Source organism: Canis aureus, chromosome 23 (assembly GCF_053574225.1).
Source record: "Canis aureus isolate CA01 chromosome 23, VMU_Caureus_v.1.0, whole genome shotgun sequence".
Classification (NCBI taxonomy): Eukaryota; Metazoa; Chordata; class Mammalia; order Carnivora; family Canidae; genus Canis; species Canis aureus.
In genome coordinates, this window is record NC_135633.1 from 26,531,794 (window position 1) to 26,552,318 (window position 20,525).

The window sequence follows — 20,525 nt, forward strand, 5'->3', positions numbered from 1 at the left end:
CAGCCCCTCTGTCCTCACACTGTACTGGTCCTGTGACCTCATTGCTACTCCTCCCAGGTGGAGGTTTGTGAGGTAAGTATACCGATGATAAAGGAGAGAGTGGGCAGGTCTGAAAGATGGCACTTTGGACTGGGTCACACTAACTCCAGTGCCTTTCTTCCCAGCCCCTCCTCTTGGGCACTCAGCTTGGGGGCCTGGTTAAGGGCTTGGTCAAGTTTTAATGGGTGACGGGCACTGGGGGTTATTCTGTATGTTAGTAAATTGAACACCAATAAAAAATAAATTAAAAAAAAAAAGGGCTTGGTCAAGTTTTAAGTCAGACTGATCAGTTTGAATTTTGACTGCTACTTCCTAGCTATGTGTCCTTAACTGTGTAATTGGTTACTGCACACCTCTCAAAAGTCATCTCACATGGGTCCTGTGGCCCTGGGCCCGGCTCTCACCCTCTCTGGGCCTCAGTCACTGCGGAAATTGGGATAGCTATCCTCGAGGCTCCCTTGGCTCCATCATGCTCTAGTCCTATAGTGATCAAGACTAGACAGTGCTTTCTAAATGGTAACAAAATTAACATAAAGGTGAAGGCTGGTCTTTTCTCTCTGAGGCAGCTGGATAAACCTTCTCTAACCCAGAACTGATCATAAATGACTGAATCAAGGCCATAGGCATCATCCAGATAGTCCATCTGAATGACAATTTTTCAGGCATATCTGGAGATAGTTCATCTATATTTTTACCAACCACCCCCTGCCCCCAGACCCTTGGCCCTACATTGTGCCCTAGGAGGCTGGGAACTTTGGTCTGCAACACCAGGCCCCTTTGCCCACTGGGTTCCACTTGGGTTTGGATAATGAGAAACAGCAGGATACCAGAGGATGAAAGATGAGGGAAGCTGGGACTATTTTTCCCTCTGCTCCCTCTGCCTTCCTCACTCCCTTCTTGATCCCATTCCTGCCAGGCAGCTCTACTTCCCAGTGGGCTCCAGTGACATGATTCCTGTCCCTCCCTCAGCCCTAGTCTCTGGGTGGGTGCCTCACCATCCTTCTGTTTGTTCCCTTCATCTGCCTACATCCCAATCAGCACAGCAGATCCTTTGGTAAGTCTCTTCACTTGAACCTGAGAGGCAGATTTCTTCCTGCTGTCCTCCTGACTAATAGAGGACCCTCCACCTGGATCTGCCTACTTGGCTCAATTAGTTCAACACGTCCCCCAGAACAAAGAACCAACCAGCCAAGCCCATGAACAGCCTTCCTGTGTGCCTGCTTGAGGGAAGGGATGTGCAGCGTGGCTTCTTTGGGGACCCCAGAGTCTGATTCTGACTTCTTGTTGCTCCTAAAGAACTTCTGTGGGCAGAGTCTGATGAGCCAGAGGCACCTGCAGCAAAGTAACGTTGACTGGCTTGGTGAACCAAGATCACAGGACAAAACATGCTTCAAGACCAAGCATGAGTGCACCCCCACTTAGGCAGGGTGGGTGACAGGGCTGTGGGGAGCCAGGAGCCTGCAGCGCTCAGGGCAGGCTCCCAGGAGGACTGGGCAGGAACTGCAGGGTTCTGGGAAGGCCGGAAGAAAAGGGAGGAAAAGTTGAGCTCGGGAGACAGTTGAACAAGGCTTGGCAGGGAGAAGTGGCAAGAGTGAGGGGTAGGGCTAGGTGGGGCACACAGTGGTCGGTGGCAGACTGCCCCTTGGCCTCCCTCAGGACATAGCCATTCACCCTGCCCTAGCCTGAATCAGGGCTCCCACTTTCCCTCACTAGGTATCCCACATTCCTCTGGGTTGGGGTGACACACAGCCTGTCACCCCAACCATTTCACTTCTGTTGCTAACCACATCTACCCAGACCACAGCCATAGTAGGGCCCAGGTTTCGTTTCTCATTTCCTCCATAGGCTCCTAAAAGGTTTCCATTTCTCAACAGGAGTTGGACCTGACACTGACGTAGGTACCCACTATCGTCTGTCACTGCCTTCTTACCATCATTCCTGCCTCTCCCCCTACCAGGCTCCTCTGCCCTCCCAGAGAAGAGCAAGCCTTCACATAGGCCATTTTGACCATGCATTCCTCTACTTCCATGGCTCCCCCTGCCCTACAAATTAAGCCCCACATTCCTTACATGATGCTCCAGGCCCCCCACCGCATGACTCCTGTCATCCTATCTGATGTCATCAGGTTCCCCATTTTAGACACGCTCATTCCCAATGCAACATATACATGCATTTTTCCAGAACTCATCAAATTCTTTCAGCAACTTCACACTTCTGAATATGCTGTTCCCTCTGCTTTCAGCCTTTTCCCCTTTCCCCTGCCTGATAAACTCAAGTTTACTCTCCAAACCCCCACTCAAAAACCCTGTTTCCTCCTGCCATCGGGCCAAAATTAATTCTCCCATTCTAGAAGGCCTGGTTCAGATCTTGATGACAGCACTAAGCTCTGGCTAACTAGATTTCTATTTAGTTATGTCTTTCTGAACTTCCCTTCCTTTGAAGTCTGGCCCAGCAGGACTGCTTTTTTGCTATGTGACCTTGGGCAAGTCACTTAAACTTCTCTGGAGCTCTCCCTGAGTACCCAGGCTGGGTTAAGTGCCCTCTGCTGAGTTTTCCAGCACCTGTGTGTACATTCATAATCATGATTTATCCAATGATTTTATAACCATCCCCCACCAGACTACGAGTCCCTTGCTGAAAGGAAACAGGCCAGATTTCCTTCTAACCAAACTGTCTCTGTATTCCCAATGCCCACCCTTCCAGAAATACCTATGGCACAGGCAAATATAATCCCAATTCCATTTTTGCAAGTAGGGAAACTGGGCCCAAAGAGGCACAGAGATTTGCCCAAGGATGCAAACCAGCTTCAGGGCTTTTTGCCTCTGCCCTCCCCCCAAGTCCTTGGGTTAGCCTACTCTCCAGGGACCTCCCCTAGCCTGTGGCCAACCTCTGGACCAGAGAGCAGGCCTGCACTAGGCCTCACCTGTTGCTGTCCCATGGGCTTTCAAGGTAGAAGCTGCCAGATGCTCAGTTTCACTTCTCTCTTAGCTGCAGAGCACTGAGAGCAACTGTCAGACCTCAGGCACTTCCGCTGTACTCAAACCCAGCTTCCTTTTCACTCCTTCCGTAGGCAGCAAGCACACCAAGGGCCACTGCCTCTGTGCGAGCTCCTGGGGAACTCTGTGTCTCCTTAGGGATGCAGTCCAGACAGCTTTGTGGTGGACTTCCTCCTAAGGACAGTCTCTACCCTTGGGAGTTTGTGGCAGAAAAGCCTCATTACCCAAAACTCCAGAAGATAGGAGCCTGGACCTTGCTGAAACCTCCTGTGACCTATATAGTTGAGGATTGAAAGGCCTCAAGTGAAGAAACTTCTGCTGAATCATAAATTCTCAGAACCTTTGATGGAAACTGTTCTTTTTTTGCAGATAGGGAGATTGAGGCCCAAAAAGGGATTTTCCCAGAGCAGACATCCAGTGATATAGCCAGGAGCATTTATTTGACCCTGAACTAAGTGATCCCAATCTGTGTTGCCCTTAAGTGCTTTTGCGGGTGTAATACTACTTTGTTTTTCTCTCTCCCTTCTACTTGACCCATCAGGTACTTCTCTCCCAGGGCCTGTCTGCAACTTCTCACCCCCAACAAGGCTGCCAACTAATCGTAAAGCTGCCTACAACGAGATCACCAAAGTGTAATAGTAATGTGTAAAATATGAATAAATTAGCTCAGACCAAGTGCCTGAGGAACATCTTTGGGATACCCAGGGGCCTTTTATACTTAAAGTCTGGTTTCTGTGGCCTTTCTTCAACAGAGAGAAAAGTCCAGGAAGAAAGACAGGGCTTGGGAATATATTTTCACTGCTCTTTATCAATCTTTCTTCTCAGCTCACGCTTAATCCACATGTCCTTGGAGGATGTTTTCAGATGGAAGACAATAGCCTGCCCCTCTGCCTCTCATTTTGGTAATGTATATCATCCCAAAGACTAGGAGGGGCATAAATGATCAAGCACTTGAACCTGGAATCCAATTCAGAAATCATTTCTTCATCTATTTTTTCCCTCTGCAACCTTTATTGGGTTCATGCCAGATCCAGTGCTTGATGAATGAAGATCCAACAGGATTTGTCTTCAGGGAACTCACCATCAGAGGCTGGACACGGACATGTAAAGAAATCCTACAGTGGATGTGTCATGTGCCCAGGCGAGACAGTGACCAGATTTCTCCAGGAAGGAGATTTCCTAGGATCTTGAAGGATGAATTCATCAGGGAAGGAAGGGAAGGGTTCCAAGGACCTCCAAGGAGCTCTCTGTATTCCTACCACCAGAGCCTATCCTCAAGCAGGCCCTTCTACACATGATGAGATGAGCACTGTTATACTACTATATGTTGGCAAATTGAGTTGAAATATTTTAAAAAATAATAAAATTTTAATTTTAATTAAAAAAAAAAAAAGCAGACCCCCACCTAGATCAGACTCTCTGGCTTCTGCACAACCCTTTGCTTTTCCCCAGGCATTAAATTTACTCACTTTGTTGCTCAACCAACTTACCATGCACTTTATCTGTGAAGATGCTATACTGGGCTCTGGTACTCCTGGCCTCGAGTTGCTGCCAGCATAGAGAGACAATGACTACACAATGTGGACAGGGGGTCTTGGGGGTAGGGCTGATCCAGAGAGCTGGCAAAGTCACCTGAGCTATTCAGGGAGGTCAGGGAAGACTTTCTGAGGAAGGAGATTTATGACCTAAAATCTGAGAAATGGAATCTCCTTTGACCCTACTAACGTTTCTCTGAGGTAGGTCTTATTCTCTCCATTGCAAAGGTGATGAAATTGAGGCCCTGAAAATTTCGATGCCTTACCCAAGATCATATGGTTAGTAAGGAATGGGGGGCATTGTGGGGTGTGTTCACCCCCAGGCACCTGGCAGTAGAGTCAGAGGGTGGCTCCACTGGAAAGGCTGGACCTAGGGAAATAGGACCAGAGATGGGATATTCAGAGGCATGGAGGGAGGAGCAGAAGCTGAAATCCCAGAGCTGGGTGGACATGCCATCTTCCCTACACACAATGGAGCAGAGGAAGGAATAGGAATTCTCAACAGTCCATCAGGTCATGGCTTCAGAAGGTCTGGCTCAGTCCTTCGACACCATCTCATTCAGCCTCCATGAAACTGAGGATCCAATTAGAGCAATTGATGAGGACATACAGTATCACAGTGGCTGGCCCTGGATGAGTACCCCAGCTCTGTCGCCCACCCCACCCCAACCCCCACCCCAGTCACCATGCACAGCCCCGGCTGCCACTACTTCATTAATCCAATCTACATCTACTTCTGTGTGCTCTGGATTAGACACTCTTACAGGGACCATAAGGACCACAGGGATCCTCTCCACCACTGCTGTCAGGGGCTTCTGGGAGTTTAACTGGAATGGGGAAGACAGATCCAGTTTATAGACTGCAGGCAGCATTGGAGAAGTGCAGTGGCAGCAGGCATAAATAGAGTCTGGGGAGTGAGGTGGAGAGAACATTAGTGTCCACGTGTCCTGGGCAAGTCCATGGACCTCAGTTCTCCCATCTGTTCCAATAAGGGACTGTAGTCAACAATGTCTGAGATCTCTGGGTTCAGGCCGTCAGGCCTCTACCCGCGCCTGCCTCACAGGGGTTGGGAGGCAGTGGGTGGTGGGAGCAGAGGAAGTGGCTTGAGCTGCTTGACCCATTACCAGCACAGAAATCACAGACTCAGCTCTCAGACATCTGGGAGGCGTTGGGCAGCCGGAGTATTTTTAGAAGGCCAGAGGCAGACATGCCCGGAATCCTGGGCGTTGCTGAGCCAAAGAAGCTGGGAGGCCAACAGAGGATGAACCAGAAAAGGTGGCCCCAGTGCTGGTTCTTACTTCATCAAGGTCTGATGGCCCTCCCTGTCCCTGGAGGCCAGTGCCCAGGCCTATTGTGTTTGAGCTTTGGTGTCCCTGACTTGCCATTGATCACTGATCTGCTTCCTTCTGGGTAGTGAGGTGCAAAGCTGTTACAGGGCCTCAGGGGAAGGATGTTTGTCTGCAGCACTCAGTACTTTAATTCCTTCAGCTAGTCCTTTGAGTGCTTTCTCTGGTACAAGTGAGCTGCTGGACCCTAAGGATATAGAAAGAAAGCAAGCAATCCCTGAGGCTCTGGGCTCTGGTTCCTTGGAGGGGTAGGGGTGGCAGACGGACAGGAGCACAGACAGTAATAACATCCTGAGATCACTTTGGCAGAGGAAGACAAATGGGCCTGGGGGAGCTTGGAGGAGGACTGTTGGTCTCCCAGCACTGCCAGGAGGACCAGATGATTCTCTGTGGACAAAAAGCTAGGAGGAAATCTCTGGGTTATAACTAAAGGGTGATTACCAGTTTTTTCTAGAGCCATACCTTTTCCTCTTGCATTATCTCTTAAAGATGATGTCTCAGATTTGGAGTAAAGGGTACTTACTTTACTCCTTTTCAGCTCTGGACCTAACACTACCAGAAAACCTGTGCAGTTTACAGTGGCAGCTCTAACAAATGGATGCCTCTGCCCCTCGGCCAACCCCTTCCCCATCGGTTCCTCCTGGCAAATCCACTCCATTGTATTATAGATGAAGACCCAAAGAAAGGGGCATATCCAACTCAAGATCCCTCAGGAAGGACTCAGACCTCTGTCTGGAACCTGCAGATTTCCACGTAGTCAAAACCACAGGAAAGACACTCCCAAGTCCCGTCACAGGGCAAGGACCAAGGTGTGGGGTAAGCAGAGGGCAGGAGTCCAGCCCCACAAGGCGCCCCATCACAACTGACTCTGCAGCTTAGACCTGGCCTGTTCCCACCCCCTCCTCAGGATTGTCTGTCCTTCTAGCCCAGCATTTCTCAAACCAGGCTCCTTGATTTCTTGAGGGTTTCTAGCTTTAGTCATGCATGTCTACAAATATTCTACCTGAGTTTTTAAATGTAGGACCTTCACTTCAATGATAATCTAAACAAATTAATATGAGAATATCCTGGCTTAGTTGGATTTCAGAGCATCTAATAAAAGAAGCAGCTCTATAAGTCTCAGTGCCCATGTCTGGGTTTATCAGCAAATTTGTGCCAAAGAATCTCCTAAAGTGATCATATTTAATTTCAGTGCAGTGTCTCAAGTTAACCTATTAAGTCAGAGACTCACTGCTCTACTAAAATGTTTATTGGGGGTGCCTTGGTGGTTCAGTCAGTTAAGCATCTGCCTTTGGCTCAGGTCATGGTCTCAGGGTCCTGGGATAAAGCCCCAAGTCAGGCTCCCTGCACAATGGGGAGTCTGCTTCTCCCTCTCACTCTGCCTCTCTCCCTCGTTCATGCTCTCTCTTTCTCTGTCTCTCTCTGTCTCAAATGAATAAACAAAATCTTAAATAAATAAATAAAGCACGTATTTCTTTCCTGCAAGATCCTGGGCAGAGAAAGAAAGGGTCAGAAGGCCTGGGTTCTAATTTTGTCTCTGTTCCCAGCTCACTAATAGCCTTGGACAACTCCTTACCCGACGTGGATCTAGATTTCTTCATTTGTAAAATAGTTAGTTTGGGTTAGACAATCCCCATGACCTCATTTGACTCTCAGGAAACAGGATTCCAAATTGTGATAAGCTACCATCTTATCCCCACCCATCCCCCCAGCCCTGACTCCCCACCCACCACATACCATACCCATTGGAGTGCTGCACTGGGCTGCTGAGAAGAGACACAAGCCAAGAAGTGGAGCCTCCAGGAAGGCAGATATCAGGCAAAGATAAAGGATGACACCCAGGGGTGTTTGGAGGTCATCAGGAAGAAGGCCACCAGGCCAAAGAGAGCTCTTTGAACCAGTCAAACTTGTCAGCTAAGACACAACTCAAAAGCCTGGAGACTCCTCCCAGAGTGCTGGGATTCCACATCCTGAGCTCTTACAAGGTCAGAAAGCTCAGCCCTCACCTGGGGGTTCTCTTCTGAGGCTCCCCAACAGGTCATATCATATCCCACCCCACTCATCCCTCCATCAACGGACCTGTGCCACCCTCTCCTCTACCCACTCCCTTCCCAGCTCACACTGGGGTCTTAAGACACAGGGGGCCCCAGGCAGTTCTGAAGTTACTTTCTCTGACCTGACCACCTTTCTCTTTCTCCTACCCTTTGGACCTGCCTAATTTCCACAGATTGCCTTGATTTTCAAGTTAGGAACCCCCTCTGTCAGGAAACCCTCCCAGATCCTCCACCCTAGACAGGGTCAGGGCCTTCATCCCTCACCCCATGGTCTGTATCAACCTCTGTCTCTCCTGTTGATCCACTGTAAATATTTTCTGTCCATCTTCCCTCCAGACTCCCTGATGCCTGTGTTAACTCAGACATGGTGGAGATGACATTCTCTTGTAGCTAAGAGCTTTTTAATTCAACAGAACTTTTGGGAAATCAGCTCCATGCTGGGCACTGCTCGGTGAGGGGCTGTGCTCCAGGTTAAATCTGGCCCTCAGGCCTTTTTCATTAGGGTAGTTCTGGTGTAAACTTGCTGTTTGCCTCCCAGGGCTAGGAGAAGTGTTCTATTAAACCTCTCTGCCTTGATGGGAAAAGGTTTGAAGCTCTGTCCCTCGGCTGGGAATTTTAGGCCTGGTGAAGCAGCTGGAGTAGGAGGAAGTGTCTGTAGGCCCCCTGACCCTGGACTCTAGTCATGCTTGCCCTCTAGTCAGTGTTCACCAGAAACTTGGCAGACTCTTGACAGTTTTGGGACTGGATGAATGAATCTGGGCACCCTGCTGTCCCGACCCATCAATTTGTTCTGTCTTATCATCCTTTACCTAAAGGGGTCTCCTGGGGACACAGGTTAGAGAAGTGAGTGGGAGCACAATAGGGTAGGGGAGGCCAAAGGAGGGCGAATAGGTAGGGAAATGCTTGGGGATAGGTGGAGGATCTCCACCAGATCTGGGTGGAAGTGGCAGCCTTTTCACCTGGGTGTGAGAGCATCCTAACTTTCAGTAGCTTGATCCCCATCCAGGCCTAGCTGAAGAGTCTTCAGAGCCCAGAGGTCATAGGTCATCACTTCCCAGAGAAACAAGGCCCTGTCCCAAAGTGGTCTGTTCTCAGCAACTCAGCCCAGGGGAAAGAGCACTGGGCGGTGAGTCAGGAAAAGTATATACATTTGGACAGGTTATGCCTCCTCTGTGAGACTCAGTTTTCCCATCTGCACAATAAAAAAGTAGGCTCTAACCCTTAGAAGCCCTCCAGTCAAGACAGTATATAGGCAGGACGAAGTGGAAGAAATTTTCTCTGTGCACTGGGTGCTCACTTGGTGCTCCCATATCCTCATCCTCTCTCATCTCATAGCCACAGAGTAAGAAAAACATCTCTCTGCCCCAGTACAGCTAATGGAACTGAGGGCACAGCCTGCTTTGACCCCTTCAAAAATCACACCTTTGAGCAGGGAGGGCCTTTGAACTGAAGTAAAGCTACCAAATGTTTGCTTTGGGCAAAGAAGAGTAGCTTGGGTATATTGTGTTTTGTGGTAAAAAAAAGAGTAGCTTGGGTATATTGTGTTTTGTGGACAAACAAATTTACCATTTTAACCATTTCGGGTGTACAATTTGATGGCAATAAGTACATTCATGATGTCGTGCAACCATCACAACTATGTATTTCCAGAGATTTTCCATCATCCCAAACAGGAACTCTGTACCTATCAAACTAATAACCAGCCCCTGGTACCCTGTTATTCTACTTTCCATCTCTATGAATTTGCCTGTTCTAGTACCTCGTGTCAGTGGAATCATCCTATATTTGTCTGGCTTATTTTACTGATTATAATGTCTTTAAAGTTCATCCACCTTGTAGCAGGTGTCAGAACTTCGTTCCTTTTTAAGACTGAGTACTATTCCATTGTATGGCTACATCACATTTTGTTGATCCATCCATCTGTCGGTGGACACTTAAGTTGTTTTCATCTTTTGGCTCTTATGAACATTGCTTCTATGAACATGGATATACAAATATCTTTTGAGTCTCAGCTTTCAATTCTTTTGGGTATACAAAGAAGTGAAATTGCCGGATCATAGGGCAATTCTAAGTTTAACTCTTTGAGGAACCACTATACTGTTTTTCAATAGTGGCTTCACCATTTTATGTTCCTGCCAGCAATGCTCTAAGGTTCTGATTTCTCCTGGGGACACTGGCTAGAGATACCTGTTATTTTCCTTCTTATTATTTTATAATAACAACCATCCTAATGAGTATGGTGGTATCTCACTGTGGTTGGCCTGGATATTTTTTTGTTTGTTTGTTTGTTTCTTAACAATTTTACCTTATAGAGTTCTTTTGTCAGAGAGAAGTTACTGGAGGTAATGCAGCTAGTGAGGTATATGGGCATGGAGGGTGCTCATGTGTGAGGGTACTTTCTCTTGGTCCTTCCTTCCCTGCCCTGCCCCGCCCAAAAGTCTTTAGGGTTTTATGAGGAACCTGGTGGTGCAGTGTAAAATGTCCCTGACTCATGGTCATTGAAGTCACTTCCCTTCTGGGGTACTAACTGGAGGAGGCCAAGTGTAACAGTGGCAGGAAGTGTCTCACTTTTTGTCCTTGGGGCAGGACTTTGCCAAGAAGGAGGCCCTCTCCATTTTGGCAGTCACTTGAGGTTATCAGATGTAAATAGGCCCTGGTGGAACAAAACAAGACTCTTTGTGGCCTGACAAAGGCTGCCTCTCCCAAGATCCAGTGGGATGTAGAGCCCAGGAGAAAGTTGCAGGGAACAAAGGAGCTTCCAGGGTACAAATAGAAGAAGGCCCAGCTCCTGCCCTTGAAAGTTTCAAAATTATTCAACTCTCTCCCAAGATAATCATCCCCTATAAGCATCACTGGCCAGTGACAAAGGATTGTTGGGCCCCCAAAGGGAGTTCAGTGGTGTGGGAAAGGAGTCTTACACTAGTGACAAGACTAAACTCTTCTGCTGAGGACTTAGAAGCCCCTTTGAACTTTCCCCCTGGAGAAAATTGCCTGAGCTCAGAAATATGAATGAGAGCTTTGGAATCATGCGTCCATGGCTTCTGGGGCCCTGAGCAACGAAGTGGAGCAAGGTTGGTGCTCAGCAGTAACCCTGGTTGAAATCAGCTAGCCCTGAGGGTTTTGAGCAGTCCTATGAAGCAGGAGAAAAGGCCCCCCAGAGAGGCAGATTGGACTTCCTCTTGATAAGATCTTGAGGGAGCTCAAGCAATTAATGGAGGAAAAAAAATGTGAGCGTAATTTGTGCCCTAAGTTGGGAGAGTGACCATAGCAGTTACATGTAGTTCTTAAGTTCTTAGCTTCTCTAGCTCCCAGAAGTGGGGTGGGGTGACAGGCACCAGGTAAGTGTATTATTCCTTTCTGAACTCAGACCAGCTCAAGACAACCCTGAGGAATAGGAGGGAAAGCCTCTAAGCCTCTTTCCATGCTTTGGTTCCCTGAAAGTTCTTATTAGATACCCTCCCAGCTCTTCCTCATCCTTGGGATTCCATCATGCCCCCCGCCTGGGTCTGTTTCCCAGCATAGCACTCACGTGCTCGGGTGATTTTCTGTTTATACCCTCTATCAGAATGTATCCAGCCTGTGCCCCACTCCCTCTGAATCTGACAGGGACACTGAACTCAGCTGACAGACCAAATTGACCTGAGAAGTTGATGGCAATAATAGTTGGTTAATCTAGCCAACAGAGCTTCATATACACCCCTTCCCAGATTCCACTGGTATTTTACCGGGGATCTTACTCCAAACCACAACAATCTGAATAGTAGGTTGTTAGAAGGTACCACCTCATTTCACAGTTGTGCAAAGAAGGTGTGTTCTATTGGTGGCATTCTAGGCACCTCAAAGGATGTTTGGGAGGTATTTTCTTGCCAAATAGTCATCTTCTGCTAACCCACAGAGAAGATAGTATTTTCACCTACAGGCGAGGGGCCAAAGGGGCCAAGCCCCAGCTGTGACCTTCAGTTGCACTTCTCTGGCTGAGATGCTAAATTCACACCTCCTCTGAGTCCTGAAGCAGGTTATACCAGTCACCACGAGCATGTGCTTGGGCAATCATATTTGCCTAAGATGAAATCCTGATTAGGCAGAAGGGCTCTTTAGCCTACATTAGTTTCCACACGCAGCACACAAATGAAAACATTTCTTCTTAACTACACTTAGAAGAAAAAGAAAGACAAGCAGGATAAAGGGCAAGATGAGAGAACAGAGTAGGAACCAAGGGACAGAATCCTACTGGCCACCAAACCTTCATTCAATGAGTCTGCTCAACCACACTTTATATTTGCTAATTCATTATTTCAACAAAGCAATCAATCTTCATTCAGTCAATCAAAGAATGAACAAGTGTTCTTTCAATCAAATATCTTTTATGTATTGGAGCAACCCATTTCATTCATTCATTTATTCGTTTAATCGCTTTCTTTAACAAATCAACCGTCATCCAACCAACAAAGTATTAAGTAGTCACTCTTCATTCACTCAACTATGTATTCCAAATATCAAAGCTCAGGACTGGAAGAGACTTCAAAGGCCATCTAATTCAGCCAACTCAATCTCATAGGAATTTTTTCCATTGCAACCTTGCCAGGTAGTCACCCAGGCCCTATTGAATATTTCTAATAACGGGGAGCTCACTATCTTAAAAGGCTGCCTGGATTGTTGTGGGATAGCTTTGGCTGGGAGAAAATATTTTTCAAGCTCCCTTGTCATAGATCTGTTTCTGTGCTGCTTTTCAGGCCACCCAGAACAACTCAGCTCCTGTGCTAAAACAGTGCATCAATAGGTACAAATGAAGATTATGTCCTCTGGGCTCCCTCCTTCCCTCCCTGACCCTTGTGGGGAATGTTCCCTCTTTGTTCCAGTCTCTCTCTTGTGGTCAGACAGGGCTCACTTAGTCCAGGGTTCTCTCCTCATTTGGGGATTGGAATTGGCTGTCACATTCCAGGTGTGATGTGACCAGCTCTGGAGTAAGGGGACAGTCACCTCCAGTCTGAACAGACTAAGCCCCGGATTGTTTCTCATGTCTTCTATTTTGCTAAAACAATCTCCCTTCACCCTGTTCCACACCCTGCCCCCACCTTCCCTACAGCTGAGCACCTAAGGACAACTGAGCTGGAGTTGCTGAAGTCCTCAGAGATGGTCTGATCTAAAACTCTGCCCAAATGCAGGCAACAGGGATTAGGCCAGTCCTTCTTTGAGGTCCTTTGAGGTCTAAGGAAAGAGTTAAGCCATTGGGAGCAAGAGATGAGGCAGGAAAACAGAAAGAAGGAGGCAGGTAGATACTTGAGTCTGTGCATGTCACGAGAAAGCAGAGGATGAGGGAATGAAAAGATCCACTGCACCAATCAGGTTGTGGGAGCAAGTGGCAGAAACAAACTGACCAATTTTTTTTTTAAAGATTTTATTTATTTATTCATGAGAGACACAGGGAGAGGCAGACATAGGCAGAGGGAGAAGCAGACTCCCTGCAAGAAGCCTAATGCAAGACACGATCCCAGGATTCTGGGATCATGACCTGAGCCAAAGGCAGATGCTCAACCACTAAGCCACCCAGGCACCCTGATAAAATGATCAATTTAAATAGAAAAATAATTTCTTAAAAGGGACTGTAAGTAATTTGCAGGAACTGGTTTCTAGTTACAGGGTGATTTAGTGGTGCAGTACATATTTGATTCTAAAGAATTAAAGCACATGGCAGGAAAAAAATGTATTTGTTTCAGAAAATTTAAAACTTCCCTTCCTCCATGCCTCCCAAGAAGATGTATCCAGGTAGCTGAAAGGTGTTGAGTTTGCTGAAAACAAAGTCTTCTTCAGGGTGATGTTGGCCTTTCCTGTACTAGATCATAGCCTTACATCCTGGGTAAGGAAGAGAAGCCCAAAGCTGACTGTGCCACAAAAGAAGAGGGAGGTAAGGGAGCTGGGTGTAGGGAAGAACCTGGAGAGAAGAGAGGCCTGGGATCACTTAAAGGGACCAAGAACTGCCATGGGCTATTTGATGTAGAACCCTTCTCTATCACTAGATCAAAATCTTCAATACAACATCCACTAACGCCTGTGAAGACTTTTTCCAGGGTAATTTAGCACTGAGGCTTGCTCCTTGGGGAAGAATGTGAGTGGAGGCTGTGAGGAAGGACAGTCACAGCTAGAGGGCATTTTGAGACCCTGTCCAGGGTTTGTGATGGTAAATTCAATTCTCTGCTGAATTTGGGTTTCAATTTTTACCCTAAATAAAGAGCCAAATGTATTACATGGTATCTAGAGTTAACAATACTGTATTGTGCACTTAAAACGTTGCCAAGAGGATAAATCTCATGTTAAATTCCACCATAAAAAACAAAAAGCTGAACATGCCCCTCCCTCCCCAAAGTACCAACGCAGGCTGATCCAGCCTGAGCAGAGATGGCCTTAAAATACTACCTCAGCACCAGAGGGAATCTGTGGTTGTGAAGTCAGCACTCTGATATGACCAAGAATGGATTTTTCAGAAATTATATTAATTGGGATCCTTTGCTTGTAAATCCTGGAAATTCATTTCTAATGTGTTAAGCAAGTCAAACAAACAAAACCCAAAAAACATAAAAGGGAAGGTGGAATTATTGGCTCACAAAAATGGGAAATCCAGGAATAATGCTAGCATTATTCTTCAGGAATAGCTAGATCCAGGCACACGAATCAGGTCATCAGGAATTTGTCTCCAACTCAGCACTTTGCCTTTCTCCGTGTTGGCTTCTCTCTCAGGATATACTCTTTATCTAGTGGCAAGATGACCCCCCAAGAGCTCCATCCTGACCATCTTCTACTGAAAAGAGATCACTTGCCATTCATTCTGAGGAAATGATCAGGACTGAGTCTCATGGGATTGATTGGGTTATTTCCCCAACCCTGGAGTTGGGAGGGTGAGGTCAGCCACACAGGAACTCCTTGAAATGAGAGTGCAAGCAGGAAAGTCTCCCAAAGGAAATGAAGGTGCTGATACCCGAAATGGGAATGACAGAACAGCAGTCAGTGAAAAATTGAGATATACACTCTATGAAGTAAGCTCAGGAGACTGATGTGAAAAACAAAACAACAAAACAAAACCCCCACAGATTTCCTTGTGTGACCCCAAGCTGGAAATTGATGTTTAATCCAGCTATGAAGGACACATGATTTATTTGGAAACTAGAGTGTCTCCAGGAAGGGGCGAGGTAGACTGGGGCAGATACCCTTGGCTGATTTAAGCCCCCATTCCCTCCCCTTTTTAGCCTTAGCTTCAGAGACAGGATTTCCTGGAGTGGGAGCTGCTGCTGTGGAGCTGGCTATCAGACAAGCTGAAACCTCTGGTCAAGGCCACATGCTACCAGAAAGAAGAGATGTTTGCAGAGAGTGTCATCTGGGAGACAAGAGAGGAGGATGCTGACTGTGAGTAGAGCTTCCCTCTGAAATGTTATGGGGTGGTGGTGGGAGACAGAGAGAGAAGTGGCAAAAATTAAGTGTCTTTAGGCTCTGCTAGTAGGAATCCAATTCCAAGCTATAGATTAATGCCTCCATCTCTGTGCAGGAATGACCAGTGCCACTTACAGGGATGTGCAGTGGAAGGGGGAAATGCCAGGATTCAGATGCTTAGAGACAGCAGGAAGGAGACAAGTGCTCCTCACATGTGTTAAGACTGAAGAGACCTGTACCAGGAACTATTAGCCATGAGCCAGGGACAAGATGTACTTGACAGTAACTTGGCGAATCTAGCTCTGCTAGAACAGCTGCAACTGAGAGGGAGAACTTACTGAAAAAGATAGAATTCCCTGGATTTCCTAAGGGGAATATCATCCATTCTCTACCCTTTCCCTGCTCTCTGGCCCAGGAAGCTGACCTGTGTAGACTTGAATAACAGGAGTCCTGTGTTTCCAGCTTCAGGTTGGGTTTGGCCAATGGAGAGTCTCAGCTGGAGACGTGAAGAAGGAAGGAGAGTAAGGTCAAGGTATTTCTTCCCTTGTCTCCTTTCTTGTGGCAGAGGCTTGGGGTGGTTCTGCCCTCAAGGACAGGTCACTCCTCTTCTCAAAGAAGCCTACTCCACATGACTGTCATCCCACCTTCTGGTCACTGCTTCCCTTCCTCCACCCTGGCCATTCAGGCCTCGAGGTGACGACAGCACAAGGTTCTTGTACTGGAGGCTCCCCTGCACTTTGTAAATAGTCCCTCTATAAATAAAACCTCCTTCCATTTTCTGTCAAGTGGGCCATCTGTTTGTTGGTGGGACCCTGAATGATACCATCTCCACAATTCTCCCTTTTAATGAAGTGGGGGGAGGAGGTGGGGGAGGTAAGGGGCCAGCCCTCAGAGAATAAGAAAGAGCAGCAGTTTTGGCTGAGGGACCACTGGGGAGGCTGAAGGGATATAGATACACTCACCTCCTGCTTCTGAACTCAGGCTAAAGTCCTGCGCATCCTTTATTTCCACTAGGGAGAGTCTGGGAGCAGGAGGATGGCCACTTGCTGGCACGTTACTGGTCCTTGTACTTGCTTGTCAGATTGAAAGGCAGATTTAGGAATTCCAAGGTCTCATGGATTTGGTTTTTTTTTTTTTTTTTTTCTCACGGATTTGAAACACTCCCCGTGACCAAGAAGGCCATCTTGTGGCTGTGCTACCTCTGAGGGAGCATACTGAATGTATCAATTTTCCCCTTTCCAAGAGTTGAGGTGTTGGGAGTTGAGGCAAGCGGGGGACTTCCTTGTGCACCGGGCAGGGGAAGGAGAGTTAAAGATGTGGGGATGGGGCTTGTCTCTGAGGGCAGAAGTGAGAGAGAGATTCCAGGCTGAAAGTTCCACCAGCTCTCCAGGCCCCTTTTAATGCTATTGCTTCCACATTTCAACCAACAGAGACTCCAAATCTTCCTTGTTTCTCTTCCCCATCAAAGCTCAGTGTATGTATGAGGTATGGGGGAGGGAGGATGGAAGCATCCAAAAGGCTCCCTTGAAGAGACTGAGGGTGCCTGCGGGGGGGGGGGGGGGGGGGGGGGGGAGGAGCTTCTTTCACTGGATGCTTACTGAGCTAGAACCACACAGGCTCATCCTGATGCTGCTGCTGGTGTGGTGAGAAAGCACAGAGAACCTGGGCCATGTTCCCCATGAGACTGGGGGTGTCTGTGAACATAGATAGTAAACCAGAGAGTTCTGAAGGTTGGAGGTTCATGAAAGGGCCGATGTGAGCAAGCTTGTCAGGACCAGGATGTGGTGGGCCTGGGAGGAAAAAAACAATGAGTCTACCCTGCCCAGTTCCTCCTATTTCCACAGCTCCATGTGACAGAGCATAAGGGTTAGAGGAGGGGCAGGGATAGACAGATGGTCAGGAAGCCAGGTCGCATCTATAGAAGTCCTTGGCAATCAGGGGGCGGGGATTAGAGCTGAACAGCACTGAAGAAATCACACATATCTCCTCTTTGGAGACCACCACACCATAGAGGCCACCACAGGCAGAAATACCCAGAATAAGGTCAGGAAATCCTTTCCACTGCAGAGGGAGATCAGGGTGGCAGGAGGTTTCATGAAGCTTCCTCCTCACCCCAGGAGTGGTCCGTCCTCTCACCAACCCTGCTGTAGTCACAGTTCTAACCTGGGTAGGGATGGGGGACAGTTGTGATTCAGATAGCTGATAAAAGCTTTAAATTGGACTGGTCTGAGTTTTAATAACTGAATGAGACCAGAAAGTTATAAAAACCCCACCTATGATATTAAAAAAGAGTCAAGAGGGTGACAGGCACTGAGGGGGAAACTTGATGGGATGAGCACTGGGTGTTATGCTATATGTTGGCAAATTGAACTCCAATAAAAAAAATTGTGTATCTATTTATAGGAAATATTTAGGATCTTATCTTACTATGATTGTGAATGGGATAATTTCTTCCACTTAAATCCATACCCACTGTATAACACAAGACACTGTTTCAAACCCATATATAGCAAGTAACTTGAAACTTACTGAAACCAAGTTGACCTTGCTTTATAAAGCTGGAGGTGAGCCACACACACACACACAAAAAAATAAAATTAAAAATATAATAAATAAATAAATAAATAAATAAAAATTAAAAAGAGTCAAGGGAGTGACCAGGGGACTCAGGATTGCTTCAGCTGTCTACCTTAACAGGTTAAAACTCTTGAACAACAAGTTGCAGTAACAAAATGGCCACTGGCCATTCCACCGATTTGAGCAGAGGCAGCACCTTTGCATTCACCTCAGAATGCCCAAGAAAGTCCTGAGATTCCCTCTGAGTAGGCCGTCTTGGGTGATGAGGCCACTCCTGAACCAATCACTGTGGTCAAGAGACCAAATGTCTGATTAGTCAAGTTTGGGTCATATTTGCACCCCTGAAGTTAGCTTCCCTGGAACCACAGAGTTCCCAAACGGGATGTAGGTATTACAGGGAAGAAGGAAGGGAAGATGAATTTGGGGAAGTATTGCATTACGGATTTTCCCCATTCGCTCCTCTGAAAGCATAGAATTTCTGCCCCCGGAAGAAAGTGGAACTAAAACTAAAATTCCAGGTGTTTTATGATTCCCAGAATAAGAGCCTGTGGCATGGTTGAAGACAATGTTAATGGGTCCATAAGAGTGGCAGAGCAGAGTTAAATATCCCTGCAGGAAGATGTAGGGAGCGCCAGCACTCCTACAGGGAGTCCAGGGACCTGATGCTGGATGGGCACCAGGATGGAGGGGGAGCAGGAATGGACTGCTACAGGGAGAAAAGTCGTGTGTGTGTGTGTGTGTGTGTGTGTGTGTGTGTGTGTATTTTTCTGAAGTAAAATTGTGAAAGAGAAAGTGAAAGAAGCCACACACACACACAAAAGATAGAAAGAAAGGAAGAAAGAAAAAAAAAAGCCATTTTCTCTGTTTCCCATAAGAAACCAGCTAAAAAGTCAATTTTCCTGTTATGGGCCAAAGTGGGGAAGCAAGGTGACTAAATGTGGTACCTTGGATTGGTTTCTGGCACAAAAGAGGACATTACTCGGAAAAATGGTGAAATCCAATGAAAGTCCACAGTGTAGTTAACAGTAATTACTGATGTCAGTTTCTGAGTTGTGTTAAAGGCACGGGAAGAACATCAGATATTAAAAACAGCTGGGGAAAGGGGGAAGCTGGGGAAAGGGTATATGGATCCCTCTACACTATCTTTGTGACTTTTCTATAAATCTAAAACGATTCCAAAATAAAGTTTATTTTTTAACAGGTTCGTTTTTTTTTTATTTTATTTTTTATTTATTTATGATAGTCACACAGAGAGAGAGAGAGAGAGGCAGAGACACAGGCAGAGGGAGAAGCAGACTCCATGCAGGGAGCCTAACGTGGGACTCGATTCCGGGTCTCCAGGATCACGCCCCGGGCTGCAGGTGGCGCTAAAACACTGCGCCACCGGGGCTGCCCCACAGGTTCATTTTTTATGCTGTAGATTCATTTTTACTGTGTGGCAAAGCCTCACATCTGGGATTATACATTTTTTTGAATATTTTATTTATTTACTTGGCAAAGAGAGGAGAGCACAGGCAGGGGGAGCAGCAGGCAGAGGGAGAGGGAGAGGGAGAAGCAGGCTTCCCGCCAAGCAGGGAGCCGGATATGGGGCTGAATCTCAGAACTCTGGGATCATGACCATTCCAAAGGCAGAGGCTCAACCAACTAAGCCACCCAAGCACCCCTAGGATTATACATTTAAATTAATACTCATCTAAAAAAAAATTAATACTCATCTGCCTTTAGGTATCATGGCATCACCAGTGTAGGGTGGGGTCAGTGGAAAGAACTGAGTGCCAGCTATAACTCCTCCAGGATCCTGTCAACTGGCGTGTGTGGATGAGATGGAGCCTGTCGTGCACTTAGCATGGGGCCAGGCACATAACTAGTGCCCAATGGGGGTTAGCAGTCCTCACTCTGCCCACACCTGGAGATGTTATAATGTGCCTGCCCTCTCCCCTTGGCCTCCCACATCCCTTATCTGGGAGGTGGGGTGAGTTGTTCAGCTGCTTAATCAAGTCTTTCCACAGGGCTAAGAACCCCAGCCCTGAGGCCTTTGCATCTTTGGTGCAAATTGGCTATGCCTCACCTCCTACTATGTGCGTGGACAGCTGAGATGACTCTACTGGGCTCTGACCTGATTAATGTCATTCAATCCTTACATCAGCCTGGGAGGGTAGGGATCACTGTCCCCATTTTACAGACAGGGGCGTTGAGGCTGCAGAGGCTGGTATTTGCTTTCTCTCAGAGCAGCCTCCTGAGACAGATAAGACAAACAGCACCAATAACTCAGAGGCCAGGTGAGCCAGTAAGCAGAAAAAATGGGGAGTGCTGGAGAACTCAGAGAGGAAAGTTCACCTCTGTGTCCCATAGTCAGTGGCCTTTGGAACTAAGAAGGTTTCCAGGGAGCAGGGGATGAAGAGAGCATCCAAGAAGTGGAAATAGCAACAGGCTTGGCACTGAGATGGAATTCCTAGAAGTCCAGCGGTTCTCAGGCAGTCTGTCCGGGTGGGCTAGAGCCCAGGATCCACGCAGAGAGTGGGTTGGGGCCGTAATCAGAAGGATTGGTGGGACCCC

The 20,525-nt window shown here is 47.3% G+C and overlaps 1 protein-coding gene across 1 annotated transcript in view; it reads right to left on the bottom strand.

The window, feature by feature from the left end:
• FCHSD2 (FCH and double SH3 domains 2) overlaps positions 1 to 3,096 on the bottom strand; it is a 338,349-nt gene extending 335,253 nt beyond the window's left edge. Inside the window, exon 1 of the mRNA XM_077866897.1 lies at positions 2,963 to 3,096. Within this exon, the coding sequence (XP_077723023.1) occupies positions 2,963 to 2,977 (15 nt within the window). The 5' untranslated portion in view covers positions 2,978 to 3,096. The remainder of the gene's footprint in view (positions 1 to 2,962) is intronic.
• Between the last annotated feature and the right edge of the window lie 17,429 nt (positions 3,097 to 20,525).